This window comes from Halichoeres trimaculatus, unplaced genomic scaffold (assembly GCF_033239565.1).
Source record: "Halichoeres trimaculatus isolate MK-OKI-2021-1 unplaced genomic scaffold, fHalTri1.1 fHalTri1_scaffold_21, whole genome shotgun sequence".
In the NCBI taxonomy this organism is placed as follows: Eukaryota; Metazoa; Chordata; class Actinopteri; order Labriformes; family Labridae; genus Halichoeres; species Halichoeres trimaculatus.
Genome location: NW_027437199.1, coordinates 14,913,912 through 14,928,621, shown reverse-complemented (window position 1 = coordinate 14,928,621; position 14,710 = coordinate 14,913,912). Strand labels below are relative to the sequence as shown.

The following is a 14,710-nucleotide window of genomic DNA, read 5'->3' as shown; positions in this document are numbered from 1 at the left end:
TCAGCTGCTGCTCCCTAAGGTCCGGCAATTAGGTCACCAGAGTGTGTGCTGTCCCTATTGTGCCCTTGGCTTCAGTTCATAAAGAAACAGTCCTTAAATTGTGATTCTGACAGATACTAAAATGGCTTTCATAAATTTGTCTGCCTTATGAGATCATTTAAAAAGCTAATGGAAATATTTGTAGCAGAGCCTCTCTTTATGTGGGTTTCACCAAGTGTTTTTATTTTATTACCAATCAAACTAACAACTCTGTTTATTGAACCACACTAACCATCAAAGTGTGTCTGTCTCTAGGCATTTCAACCAGCTCCTTTTATTCTTTTGGGCCAATTCTCAGTCATATTGAGTTTTTCTTCCCTCATTTTCCAAGTTTTTTTTTTTTGTTTGGTTTTTTTTTGTTGTGTCTCTTGATGGTTTTTCAGTGAGGGTTGCGTCATTTTTGTAAAGCTCTTTGGGATTCCTTTGTTTATGAAGGGTAAATAATACAACTTTTGAAGTTCTTTTTATTTATTTATATTCATAAAAGTGCACTTCACTGAAACTCTTAAACACAGCAAGTCCAAAGACCTCATAAGGGTCCAAAGTCAATGCAATGGTTTCCCAAATTTTTAATGAGAGAAACAACTACCACTTTCCCATTTTTTTAACCATTTTTTAAGTCAATAACCATAAAATTCAACAAAATGTTTCCATGTTAAACAGTAGAACAGAAGCAGTACAGCTAAAGTCTTTGTTCATCCTATTTCATTTTGGCACTTCAGTCTTTCTAATCCATGTCAGCAACGTAGACCAGGGACGGAAGATGGTGATGAGTGAGTGAAGCTCTGGACTGAATCATTTAGCATCTAAGTTACTAGGTGTTGACAGTTTGCCATATGTCATAGCTGCTGGTTAATGAGTTTGTCAGCAAAGACCCTACATTTCCCATGACCTATCAGAGTTTAAATGGTCAATCTGTGCATCAACATTGTCAAAGAGATATAGAAAAGAAAAAAAAACTAAAATACAGAAACATCATCAAGAGAAGAAGACTGAGGATACAGATGTTCAAATAGCAGATGATCTCTGGGAAATGTAGTCAAGATGCCATTAATGTGTGTATATGAATGTAAAAATCTATACAGTATTGCCAGCTTATTGAGGGGACTGAGTTCTTCTCTTCAAATGTTACCATGTCACACTTCATCATTCCCTAATTAGCAAACGTTATAGTGGAAAATACCTTAAAGTTCTCTCTGAGTGCCACATTTTGTGCCCCATTGCATCATTTCCCCTCAGTCTGTGTCTACAGTCTAATCACTTGATGGCAGCGAGGTGACGTATTTCAAAGCAACCCCTGGCAATGTTTCCATTCAGGGACCCTTCATTATCCCCGCCAGTGTACAAGTGTGAAATTCCTGTGGGATTTTTTTTAAAAAGCAGCCACCAACAGCTTTGACGCGAGCTTTTTAATTTGCTGCTCACTAACGAGTGGTTTCTCTCCCACAGATCAAAGTTGAAAACCAACAGGACTTTCAGGACATCACCAGCGTGGTGGCCCTGGCTGGGACCTATGCCACCACCGAGCCCTACGTGCAGTCCAAGTACGACATCCGCATCCAGAAGATCGGCACCAACTACAAGGCTTACATGTAAGATGGTCACCACTAACATAATAAAAGTGACAACTGGAGCCATAAACAGAGGTAGTGAATATTTAACACATTCAACGCAGGTCACCAAAATTATAACCCCTCTTTTGCATAATGATTAGTCAGAAATAAGAAGCTTTTATTTTAAAAATTTTCTTATAAAAATTTGAGAAATTGGCAAAACTGTTGCCTGCTTGAAGATGTCTTCAAAAATTGCAACAGTTACACAAACCTTAGCAAGGAGTTCATGTGTCCTTTGATTCTAAGATTTCATAATCTTTGCAGAGTCATGCTCCCATTCTTCCTTCAAACCCACACACCCTTTTGGGAGCAAGAGACTGTAGGTCCATCTGAGAACAAAGAATATGAGTCAAAACCCTTCAACATTCCTTTTAACAAAGTCTTTCTATCTAAACAATTACTTAACCACAAGCAGAAAAAAACAGACGAGCCAAGTCTTATCTCATCTCCTTTTCCCCGTGGACTCACCATGAAAGCACGTCCAAAACAGCTCTGACACAGACACAGAGTAGGTGTGGAAAGAGTGGTGTGGAAGTCATGGTCGGTGATTAAATTGTTTCATTTTGACTGCAGGAGGACGTCCATCTCTGGGAACTGGAAGGCGAACACAGGTTCGGCCATGCTGGAACAGATCGCCATGACTGACAGGTGAGCTGACTCAGAGATGTGGCTGGAAAGATGCTGGCCTGTTGCTTTGCAGATGTTCTTTATGACACTGTTACAGTTCAAATTCATAATTTAATAACTTTAAAAGCTAAAAGACAAAATCCTTTATCAACCAAAAGTTCCAGGGACTAAAGAATTTCAAACTACAAGTACTTATCCAGGAAGTAGGTGGTTCCTGTTTCCTATTGTTGTCTATGTTTCCATCAAGGCCTGATAAAACATGAAAGCACTTCACTGGACCATCAGACCATTGTTCTATGCTGAGCCTGTTTCAGGCCTTTTGAATCATCTTCTACTGGCAAAACATCAGTTGATCTCCACTGTCTAAAGCTTGAAGACAGCAGAGATCGACTGGTGTTTTGGCTGAAAAAGCAACCCTGTTGATTAACTACTTTTTAGAGGTCTGGTGAAAATATTTTCTCATGTATATTTAAGAAACTAAACAAGGATACATTCCAACTCGATCAGTGTTTCAACAGCTGTTGTAAACTTGTTATCCACCACTAGATTCAGCTGGAAGTCTCAAGTTTACACGGTCACCCTTTCATCCATAGCACCAGGAGCTGAGAGAGACTTATTCCTGTTTAAAAGCCCAAAGAAGATAAATGTTTAGGAGTTACTACACCGATGTGAATCACAAGACTGGGACTGCCAACCAAAAGGTTCTGGATATCTGGAGAGTGCTAACTAAATTTAAACCTTAATCCCTTTGGTTGATAAAGTACCTCAACACATCCTCCTGAGAACACCAGAGGCTGCTGGGTGTGTAGTGTGTTAATCATTATTTTGTGTCACTGTGTTCCAGATACCGGATGTGGGTGGACTCCTGCGCTGAGATGTTTGGGGGCTTGGATATCTGTGCAGTGAAGGCTGTCCATGGAAAAGACGGCAACGACTATATCATTGAGGCAAGTTTGTCAGAATAACCTCCAACTTCAGATCACACAACAGAAAATAATCAACAAAGCTTCAAGGATAAGACTCTGAAACTCTCCATTAGGAAAACAGATGATAAAGTAATTTGACTCAGAACTCTTTCAAACCTGAGTTCCCAATGATTCCAATTAGAAATGTATTAGGACCAGACCAACAGAGGTCTTCTGTGGTCCACTTTTTAGAAGGGTTGCATGATGAAAAACCAATCAGCAAATCCAGTAAATGTTAGCATTGATTCAGTCTCCCTCCCCTGCTGGTAATACTTCTTATAGCAGGGAAGGGTGGTGCCAGACTTAGTGATCCCTGATGACCAAAGCAATGAAAGAACAATCTGTCTGTAGACCAAACACAACCAAGAAAATGAAAACAAGATCAGCATTCAGTGGTTGACTCACTGTGTCTATCAACACAGCCTGTTTTTTCTGAGTCAGCTGGTCGAGGTTGGATTCCAGACATTTGTCCTTTAAAGTGCAGATTAAAGGTTTGTTGCGTAACCTTTTACAACCAATTTGTTGGAGGTTTTTCTTTGAGGTTGAGGGTTTCTTTTAGTTTTGGGGTTCCCATTTTTCCAGTGCAGTTGGAATCAAACTTTATTGGAGAAGAGTTTGAGCCCAAAACTATCCATGTTGTTTGGTTTCTGCACCAAACAGGTCGACTGTTTATGGAGAAAACAGGTGATGAATCTTCTGTTTGCTTTCTGGCCAGCACCAAACAGCAAAAACACAAAATTAGCTTTAAGCGTTAAGTGCCAAAGACTGAAATACTTCCCTCAGTATTGAAGAGCAGCTTAACCAGACAGCTGCTTTCTGCAAAGCTCTGAGCCAAAACAAGCTACCTGCTCAACACCAAATGCATCTAAAGTTAGTCACATCCTGTCACAAGGGGAAACTGAAAAAGATTGGTTAAATGGAGGACCATATTTGGTCTGACTCAGACAGGAATGCAGTTTGACAGCAACATCATGGTTTCACTTTTACACTGGATATTTGTTTCATCCTTAATCCTTAAATTTAACCTTATATGAGATGCGATGCCCTGCGATTGACTGGCGACCAGTCCAGGGTGTACCCTGCCTCTCGCCCAATGACAGCTGGGGTAGGCTCCAGCCCCCCGCGACCCTGAACAGGATAAGTGGTTCAGAAAATAGATAGATGGATGGATGAGATCAGATCCAAAATATGGGTCAGAATATGTGCCAGAAGAAGCTGCTCACTTTAAACACACCCTGTTGTGCATAGGCACAACCAGCACAGCTTGACCATCAAAAGATCACAGTTTCTGGCTCGAAATAGCACAGAATAATCTGATTTCCACACAAAAAGTGTCCAAAAGTCACTGTGACATGTTCAGGCAGCATGGGGTCTTTGTTACACAGGAAATCAGAAACTGAAGGTGCTATGAACAGAGCAGAAGGCAGAGAGCAGCACTAGTCTCCAACATCCACACACACAGGAACGACATTCTAATACGAGCTTTAAATAGCAAATGTACGCTGATCAACTATACCAATTGGACAGCTGACAAGTAGTGAAGAACACTGATTAACTTATCATCATGGCATGTTGGTGGGTGGGATATGTCAGACTGGACGTAAACATCTTGTCCTCATAGTTGATGTGTTGGAAAAAGGGAAAATGGCCAAGCATGAAGACTTAAGAAACTTTGTCATGAACTGGTTCAGAGCATCTCCAAAACTGCAGCTACTGTGAGGTATTCCCAGCCTGCAGCGGTCACGACCTCCCAAAAGTTGTTCAAGGGATGAAAGCAATGAAACAGAGACCTGCTAATGGGCAGTTGTGGCTCATTGACGAAAGTGAAGAGTTGGAAAGATTCTGAGAAGAGGAGACACTTAAACCAAGATGAATGCTCAGAGTCTTAGAGAAATTAGTTAAATTATGTGTCAGACTCAGCCATTTGACAGCCGTCACAGCAAGAAACTGAAATCGAATCAAGTGTTTTTGGCTTATTTTCGGCAAAGAATGTCTTTTTAGACTTAATACAATCAACTGACCAGTCCAGAAAAAAATGTTGTTTCAAGTTGTTTAAAGACAAAAATAAGATCTGAATAGCTTGTAACAAATCAACTAGCCTTTAGCCTGGGCTGTATCACTCTCCCATTTATCTTTCTTATCCTCTTCTGTCCTTTTTCTGTCTGACAGTTAGGCTCCTGTGTCCACCATCACTACAAAATCAGTCACAGAAATCATTTTTAGCAGAGAAAAACACAGATCTCTGTGTTTTATCTCTTCTCACTGCTAAACTTTGTCAGCCCGCATGGTGTCATCATAGAGACAAAATAACCTGTAACCAGCAATATTGGCGCTGATAATCTCATTTTAAAGTGTGGATTACGATCAGGTATATAGGAAGCCTTTTCAAGATCACTTTCAAACTCCTCACAGCCCCTTTGAAAAAAAGAAGTATGAAATATCTTAAAGGATCAGCTGTTACCTTGGCCCTGACATGAGAAGAAGGGGGTATAAAGCAGGTGGTTGTGGAAAATGTTCATATAATATTTAGTTTAAGGGTTGTACCCTTTCAGGGAAAGTAAAGTATACGTAGTTGTATCATCCCCAAGTCTTCATATCTGAGGAAACAGGCCTGTCTGTAATCTCTGATGGGCATAAATATAGAACCAGGAGATGACATCACAGTTTTTATTATCTGGTTGAGGTAAGCAGTGAAAAAATAAACCTTTAACTCGAGTTTCTCAGGAAATACCTCACCATCCCCAGAGATGTGTTGTTGAAGAGCAAACTAGTGACACAGTCGAGTAACAGTGTTCTCTGACAGGCAACTCTTCCTCCTCCTGATCTGCCTTATATCTGAGTGTCCCTCCTTCTCTCTGTCCCTTCAGCATGATGGAATTTAATTAACCACGACAGGGAAGAGTTGTGAGTGTATCTCAGTGGGAATTTGTTTTTTGTTCCAGACAAAGACATCAGCTGTGGCACCTTTCCCTAATGAAAAGTAATGAGCTGCTCAGAGGCACTTCATTAACACTTGACTGCAGCTGGTGTTTGACTCCAGCTTTGTCTCAGTGCGCCGAGGAAGTGCACAGATAATAGCATGACATGATATCCAACAACATTATCACACGTGAGAAAAAAAAAAGCCATGTCAAATGTCATCATTTTGTTAAAACGAGACAACACAGTGTTTTTCGGACACAGGGGAATCAACATATGGAGGGTAATCTGTGCCCTGAAGAGTCAAGTGCTCAAATGTGTGCTGAGGTATTACACAGCGTCTTATATATATGAATGAATGCTTTATTTCAAACGTGAAAATAATACAAAGAGAAAAAAAATAGAGAAAAGAACAAACAAAAACACAAAAATAAATATTAATAGAGAAAAAAACAACAACCAGGGAAACAAAACAACAGCAACAAAAAAAGAACCTCCAAAATAATTAAAACAATAAAACATCAAGCTGAAATTGAGTAAGCATAACAGCAAACCCCTATGTGTGAAAGCCTTTCTACAAAACCTGAATGTAGAAAGACTACAAAAGGCGATATCATAAAGCAGATAAAAAATGTTTAAAGAGGGGGTGCAGGGCTTCTTCATATTTTGAATACTAATATAAAGTAACTGTGCTGGCTGTCTAAACTCAGACCTGTGCAGATTTTCTGATTGCTATATACAGTACTTATCTGTTGTTGAAATCCCTGAATGCCCCCTCTTTAAAGACACAAATGCAGTTATGCAAAGTAAGACTTTTATAGAACACCAGCATTAGACAAAAAAAGTTAACGTGAATTATGTAAAGCCGCAGCTGGGATTCCACAGGGCTAGTGGAAAGCCTTTAAAAAATTAATAAATAAAAAGCACAATACCCCCTCTTTAAAGAACCCTGTTTGCAATAACCATGGGCTCAAGAGGAAACTCCACACATATATGTGTAACTTTTTACTTTGGTGTTTGATGTGACAGACTGAAAAAAACATTCTCACTACTTACTGGCCTTGCATGCTTATGAAGACACTTTCAACCATGTCTGCATTTTCTTGTGTGTCTTAAGATAGTCCAAAAGAAAAATCTGAGTGGACACAATTTTTTCAATAAATCATAAAGGAGAAAAATATCTGTTTTCAGAAATATCTGTGTACGTGTGGATGTAGCTCTGGAACAATGAGGACTTGAAGGCTTGAAAGCAGCTCTAACAGCTGCCAAATAAGTAAATAATTCATGCCCCTTAACTATGGTAATTGGATTTTTAAGACTAAAAAAACTTTTTAATTTTTTTTTATTGCATTTTCAAATTTTAAATAACTTTTAAAGGCCTTAGGTCTTAGAGCTAAACAGAGGAGAGAAGAGTGAAGAAAATATTTTAATCTTAGAGCTGGTTTTTGGTTCCATTTAAACAACCTTTCCCTGCACCAAAATTGCTCTATAATTGTGAATGAGCACATTTCACACATTGTGCTTTGTAATTTCTCTCATGCAGCAGGGTGTATTGTCCAAACAGAGCTCTGCACAGCTCGGTCAAAGTGCAGAATAACATGTTATGTGTCTGCGTTCAAGAGCTAAAACGGCTGGTGGAAGCTCCTGTCTCCTGCTTGGTGACTGTGTGTCCTAATAAATCAGCAGGGTGGATCCCGGCTCTGCCCTCCACCACACACTGTTTGAAGTGGAGCCTCGTGGTGGCTTGCCAGGCCTCTGCTCAGTCCCCTATGGTAATGACTCAACTGGTCAAAACACTGTGCCACACCCCACCTCACCACCAAATCCTCGCCAGGACGCTGGGTGCTCAGAGAAGGAAGAACAGTATGAACCCAAATGTTTGGACCTTAGATTGCTCTCAAAAACAAAACAGAGAAAAACAGTTTAAATAACTTCTCTGTACTTTGGATCCTCCAGGATCATTACATAAAAGACAGCATGAAAAAGTCTGGTCGTGTTGAAGGTGTTAGATTTATGATGTGGTTTCATGTGTTTGCACGTGAAACATGGCGCTGGGTGCAGATTTATCATCAAGAAGGAACCCAGCTGAGGTTTTAAAAGGAAAGCTTGGCTAGTCCCTAAAAAAAGATATACTTTTGGAAGGAACTTTGATATATCCCCATGGAATATATCAAAGTGTGAGATTTAACAGAATGCATTATTAAAAATCCATACCTTGCATGTTCGTGTAGTAAAATAGACTTCTATTTTGAAAGTTTTTCTAAGGTCTAAGTGGCACCTGAATCATCAAATTATTTTTTTTGGTAACAGCAGGTGTGGGAGCAGAAATCAAGACTAACTACATTTAGCAGCAGCTAGGTCAGCTAGCTTACTAAGCCAGGCAGCAGCATCAACTGGTTTTAATGGCTTTATATTTTTGGCTGCTTTTGATCCTGCCAAATCTTGAAATATGTGATCACTCTGTGGCTTCTCGTTTAACTTAATTTAAAATTTCCAAGCTGGCAAGTTTTAATGTTTAAAGCCATTTGTCAACTATTCATTGCACTTTAATGACACACAAGTAGATCTTTTTGGGGCAGCAGAGAATGAATTGAGCATTGGCCTTCAGTGCACAAGATTAATAAGTACGAAAACGCCTTCCAACATCAGTGCTAAAGGCAAAAACAATGAAGCAGAATAAGTTTTTAGAAGTTTGTGCTCTCTATGCCTGAACAATAACCGATTTCAGAATGTTCTGCACATAGCTGTAACCTCACAGCCCATTAAGTATAGTATACTCTCTGCTGAGGCCAGGCACTTCTTCTTAAATAACATTAAATAACAGCTCAGTCCCATGAGAAACTTGGTTGACTTGATCATGTTTATAGATTACTAAAGCAAGGCCACCCTGTTTGGAGAAGGATAATCGCTTCAGTCAAAGTTCTGATTCTCTCTGGAGCAAGGGGCAACATCCAATTAGTAAACATGAAGCCTATGTGGAAGTGCCAAAAGCTGCTGTTTGTCAAGAATCCGCTTGAGGCTGGCTGCAGAAAAATTATATTTACAGCCTGGTTCAAAAAACAGCTTGGGTCTAAAACGCTGATTTCACTGTTAGCACACATTGTACGGTACACATTTTTTTTTCCTAACTTGGCAGTTTAGAAGTTATTAGGATCATCTGATTGTCCAATCAGAGGCACAGCTCAGATCATGTGAATGGCGGGCGCCCTGTAGCTGTTCGAAAGGAAACGCACAGCCACCGTCATATCAATTGTGGCTGTTTCCCCGGATTGGCTTCATTTTACTGATTCAGGAACAGACAAGTGATGTCGCGGAGGCTACGTCCATGTTTTATACAGTCTGTGGTTTGGAGTATAGGGCTGTTTTTCAGAAATGTGAACCCAGCCTACTTTTTATCAGTCTACCTTTAGTATTCCATGACTACATGTATCTTCAGAGATTTTTGTTTATTTTTTGAAGGGGGGGTCAAGTTTTGTATTGCTCCTACAGTACCCAATATAGTAGCATTTTTGTCTTTTACGGCCTCAAAATATATATATATATATATATTTGTATATATGTATATATTTTTGTTTTCCGTTGTAGGCTGTTTCTTTAAGGCTACCCACTTCACAAACCCCCTTCCCTCCGATTGGCCAGTGCTCTGTAGGCCTGTTGGGCAGGGTCATGGGCAAACTTTGATGTTAGAGAGCTGTCCCTACAATGTATCACTTACCAATTTGGAGATCGTTGTGTTGCAACCTCATCATCTCAATTTCAGCAAGTCTTGTGAAGATCTTACCCAATATTTTTTATTGGGAGCAGTTTACAGAAGTCTTCAGGGATCTTTACAACAAATTAATGATTAACGGTTATAAAGTTCAGTATGGACATCCAGCATTGGTACCTTGTATCTGTGTTTAAAAGTTAACACCCTCATTCATAGTTCATTAAGAGCTAAATTTAATTGCAATTAATTTCTTAGGGCAGTGTATCAATATAGGAGGAGTAACTTCAGCCACAAAATATCTCTGGCTTTGCAAAACCTTGTGCCCGTCACCATAGAAGGGGGTCAATTTGAATGACAAAAAAACCTCAAAAATCATTTTTCTTTTCAAGCTGCTTCCCCTAGAATCACTCTTTTGGGATAAATGACTTTTGAATCTAATAAAAATGATGCCACTGATAAAAACAGCTTTAAAGTTTGGCATAATAAGCTTCTGCAGTTGTTGAGGATTTCTCTGCAGTACATAGCAGCGTACGCTGTGTACATGAAGATCAGCACATTCATGCTTCCTCTGCGCTGTGGCCGGGGCGCGGCGCAGCAGTCTCATCCACCACACACGGCATCTGCATCCAAAACCAGCAGCCCCAGCAGCCACACTTCCATGCTCATGTTTGTTTTGGTCCTCAGGGAGGACGTCAGGTCCCTGAGCTCCATGTGCTTTGTGGGTCTGCAGTGCACATGTGAGTGCATGTGAGCTCTAGTGGTGGGAAAGAATTCTTTTGTACTCCTTCTTCTGGGTTAATTAATTAGCGGATGCTATTCCAAGATATATACTGGGCAAGATAATATTTACAGATAAAGTCACAATGTGTTTGCTTCCCACATTATTTTGGATCCTTTGTCACCCATTTTGGTGGTGCAGAGAAACAGCTGTTAGCTTTAAGGATGAGATGTGTTTGTTTAGTTCATCTATTGTTTGGAAAGAGCCCTTTAAATAAAGATTTATGTTATCTTGACCTACAAATGACAACTCATCAAGTCAGAGGACTGAGGAACTTGTGTCTTTCATAGATTTCTAACTAAAATGAGAGCATGAGAGAGAAAATCCATCCTGTTTTTCTTCCACTGATGAACTATCTTACAGTGGATTTTGCAGCTCTTGTAGACGATGTGGCAGGATGGACGCAGAACAAGATGCTTTCAGAGGAGCATGAAAGTGCATGGGAACCATCACCAAAGTCAGGCTCAGTATATAAATAGTATTTATGGCCATCCTCCAGTGTTGCAAAGCATATATTTCCTGGGATTTCTGTAAAATGAGTCATCATGCTGGCAAAACCCCAAACAGCCCATTATTCCTAACATTACATTTTCTTTCTGCTCACTTCTACTCTCCTCCACTATAAGAAATGTAACTCTGCCATCTGGTGGACATAAGTGGTGGGTTTATTTTTCCGTTCATTTTTACCTCCAGAAACAGTCGTCCAGGATTCTGATTGGATGCTTTCTTTTCTGTCTCTGCAGGTGATGGACAGCTCCATGCCTCTGATTGGAGAACATGTGGAGGAGGATAAACAGCTGATCACAGAGCTCATCATTAACAAGATGGCCAAGGTGCTGCTGGGAGTTTCTACACCTCAGCCTTCCTCTGTAAAGGTACAATCACACACACACACACACACACACACACACACACACACACACACACACACACACACACACACACACACACACACACACACACACACACACACACACACACACACATTATGAATGCAGTGTGGCAGCTGCTGCTGTTAATATTACTCCCATTAACAAAACTAAGAAGCTATCTGCTGTTGAGGCATAGAGCTCTAAGTTTAGCAGCTAGGCTAAGTTGAGAAAACATTTGAAAAGTAAAGTTGTATAAATATACTTATACTATAATATACTTAAAATAAATAGAAACTGCAAAATAGAACAGAATGAATATCTCTCTAACTATTCAGGTTCATTTGAAACAGGTCAGCAATGTGATTTGTAAAAAATTGAAGACATTTCTAAAAGGTAGGATGCTAAAGAACAACACAGCCCTCATGGGCCTGGTCTTTGTAAGGTCTTGAGGTGCATGAGGTCTTTAAAAAAAGCAGACATGACTCTGTAGTGGAAATTACTGCATGGGCTAATAATCCCTTCTGTACACCACTATCTGCACGCTTCATCACAGCAAGTGCTGGTTTATCTCTTTCTTTTATCTTCTTTCTTTCTTTCTTTCTTTCTTTCTTTCTTTCTTTCTTTCTTTCTTTCTTTCTTTCTTTCTTTCTTTCTTTCTCTCTTTCTTTCTTTCTTTCTTTCTTTTATCTTCTTTCTTCTTTCTTACTTCTTTGTTTCTGTCTTTTTTCTTTCTTTCTTTCTTTCTTTCTCTCTTTCTTTTATCTTCTTTCTTCTTTCTTACTTCTTTGTTTCTGTCTTTTTTTCTTTCTTCTTTCTTTCATACTTTCCTTCTTCCTTTCTTTTTCAACTTTCTTTCTTTTTTCCTTTTTTCTTTTTTATAACTTTCTTTCTTTCTTTTTCTTATTTCTTCTTTCTTTCTTTTTTCTTTTTTTAGAACTGTCTTTCTTTCTTTCTTTTTTCTTTTTTTAGAACTGTCTTTCTTTATTTCTTTCCTTCTTTCTTTTTTCTTCTTTTAGAACTTTCTTTCTTTCTTTCTTTCTTTCTTTCTTTCTTTCTTTCTTTCTTTCTTTCTCTCTTTCTCTCTTTCTTTCTTTCTTTCTTTCTTCCTTTCTTTCCTTCTTTCAAACATAATGTTACTTCCAAAACTGCCTTAATCTTGTTGTGCCATATGGATTACAATATGATATCTACAAACTTAATTTACAAATGATGCCAATGAGGTCATGTTTACTTTTTTTTTGCTTTAATAAAAACTCCATAAATAATTGTCTTTTAAAATGTTTTCTGATCAACAAAATTTGATTCACGTCATCAGTAGTTGTAGATTTCTGGCCTTTTTCACGTAATAATCAGTAATGACGCGTATCTCTTTGTCCACAGACCACACAACCCAGACGAGGTAAGAGTCAATGGATCCGTTAGTTTTTTGTTGTTATAGTCCAACACAGTACCTGCTGTCAAATTTTTAGAACCTATGGACTTTTGCTTGTACCCGCTACAGGGGGAAACCGCTCTGCCTCTGCCTCTCCATCCCAGTCAGCCCAGGGTTCACCTCAGCGAGCCCGGTCAGCCACCACCTCACCCAGCCAGGCTTTCCAGCCCGGTCCCATCCCAGCTACCTCTGGGCCTGGAGCTCAGAAACAGTCACCACAGCTGAAGTAGGCTGACAGTCAGTTCATTTGAGCCATCAATGTGACAGTGTGTGCAGTAATATTTTAGATCTCACTCTGCTAAATCTTACATTTTCTATGCGAGTGTTTCATCTGATAGCTCTGGTGTAAAGAGCATTTGTCAAGCTGAGGTTTATTTTTATGATGGCATATGATCTATGTTTCTGACTTCTGTTGTCCTTTCTACACAGCAAATCCCAGTCACTGACCAACACCTTCACAGAGACGTTACGAGGAAGCCTGACTGACGACGAGGCCAAAGCTGAAACCATCCGCAGTCTCAGACAGTCCTTCGCTAGCCTCTTCTCTGACTAAAACCCCAGAAGCTCCATCTTTCTGTGCAATGTCAGGTTTGAAGAAACATCATCAAAAACAACACAAAACCTAGACTGGTAAATCTATAACAGAGTCTCCTTCTTTGAGCCACAGCTTCCTTCTCCTCCTTCTCACTGTTTGTGAAGTTGACAACCTGGTGCAACCCTCTGTTCTTAGATCTGCAGTTTATTTATCACTAGAAAGGCCAAGAACTTTGGGAGGTTTGAGATGAAGGTCACAAAAATGCAACCCTTAGGATGTCAAAGTACGTCGAACACCACACCAAACACAGATAAGGATATTGAGCTGCTTGGATTAATCTAATAAAAAATGAAATGCAAAGTTTTAGATAGTATAAAAAAAAAAAAAAAGTAAGGAAACAGTATAGAAATACTCACATTTCCAAAGGGGTCAAGACACTGTGAAAAATGTTGACAAAAAAGAAGTCTGATGATTTGCCACTTATGTAAACTCAAGCTTTTATTGGCAATAGTGCAAAGACTGTGAAAGCTATCATATTTTTCTGTTTTATTCAAAATATAAAACCATTTTAAATTTGTGACAGGGGCACAGGCTTGAACTTCCAGTATGATAATGGTATGGCTACAGATAAAAAGGACAATCTAGAAAGACAGAGTCTGTCAACGATAACAATGGGACGGCGTTCACTGCTTAGTGTTAGACTGTGCGAGGAAACAGTTTAACAGTTTTGGAATAGTGCTCTCCAGCATGAATTAATTATTGTAATATCATTCAAAAAAAAATCTTGATAATCTGAAGAAGAGAACGTCAACTTTTTAAACTGCCATTCCACTGACAGTGACCATGTTGTGAAGAGGTCTGAGTGCCCCTGGCATAGGTGGCTCACACATGTAGAAGGGCAGTACAATAAATACAGGTTTGGAGCAACATATGCTGCCATTCAGGTAAGATCTTCTGCAGGAAATACTGATATGTTTCAGAAAGACAACACAAAACCACATTCTGAGCATTGTAGAACAGCATGACCCAGGAGCAGTAAAGTCCGGGTGCTGAACTGGTCTGCCTGCATTCTTGATAGGGATGGGTACCTTTTTCATTTGAAACGATATCTTACCGATGCTCAATACCTAGCAATCAGTATCGATACTCAACAGTACCAATTGTTGGTACTTTGTTTATGTGGTAAAAATATCATTTTTTTAAATAATAAATATACATATA

At 39.4% G+C, this 14,710-nt stretch overlaps 1 protein-coding gene across 1 annotated transcript in view; it reads left to right on the top strand.

Annotated features, from left to right (window-relative positions):
• The window catches only part of syn3 (synapsin III), a 122,534-nt gene extending 108,672 nt beyond the window's left edge, over positions 1 to 13,862 (top strand). Inside the window, exons 8-14 of the mRNA XM_074698067.1 lie at positions 1,489 to 1,631; positions 2,226 to 2,300; positions 3,124 to 3,226; positions 11,394 to 11,525; positions 12,903 to 12,921; positions 13,024 to 13,180; positions 13,384 to 13,862. Coding sequence (XP_074554168.1) covers positions 1,489 to 1,631; positions 2,226 to 2,300; positions 3,124 to 3,226; positions 11,394 to 11,525; positions 12,903 to 12,921; positions 13,024 to 13,180; positions 13,384 to 13,507 — 753 coding nt within the window. The 3' untranslated portion in view covers positions 13,508 to 13,862. The remainder of the gene's footprint in view (positions 1 to 1,488; positions 1,632 to 2,225; positions 2,301 to 3,123; positions 3,227 to 11,393; positions 11,526 to 12,902; positions 12,922 to 13,023; positions 13,181 to 13,383) is intronic.
• The last annotated feature ends 848 nt before the right edge of the window (positions 13,863 to 14,710 follow it).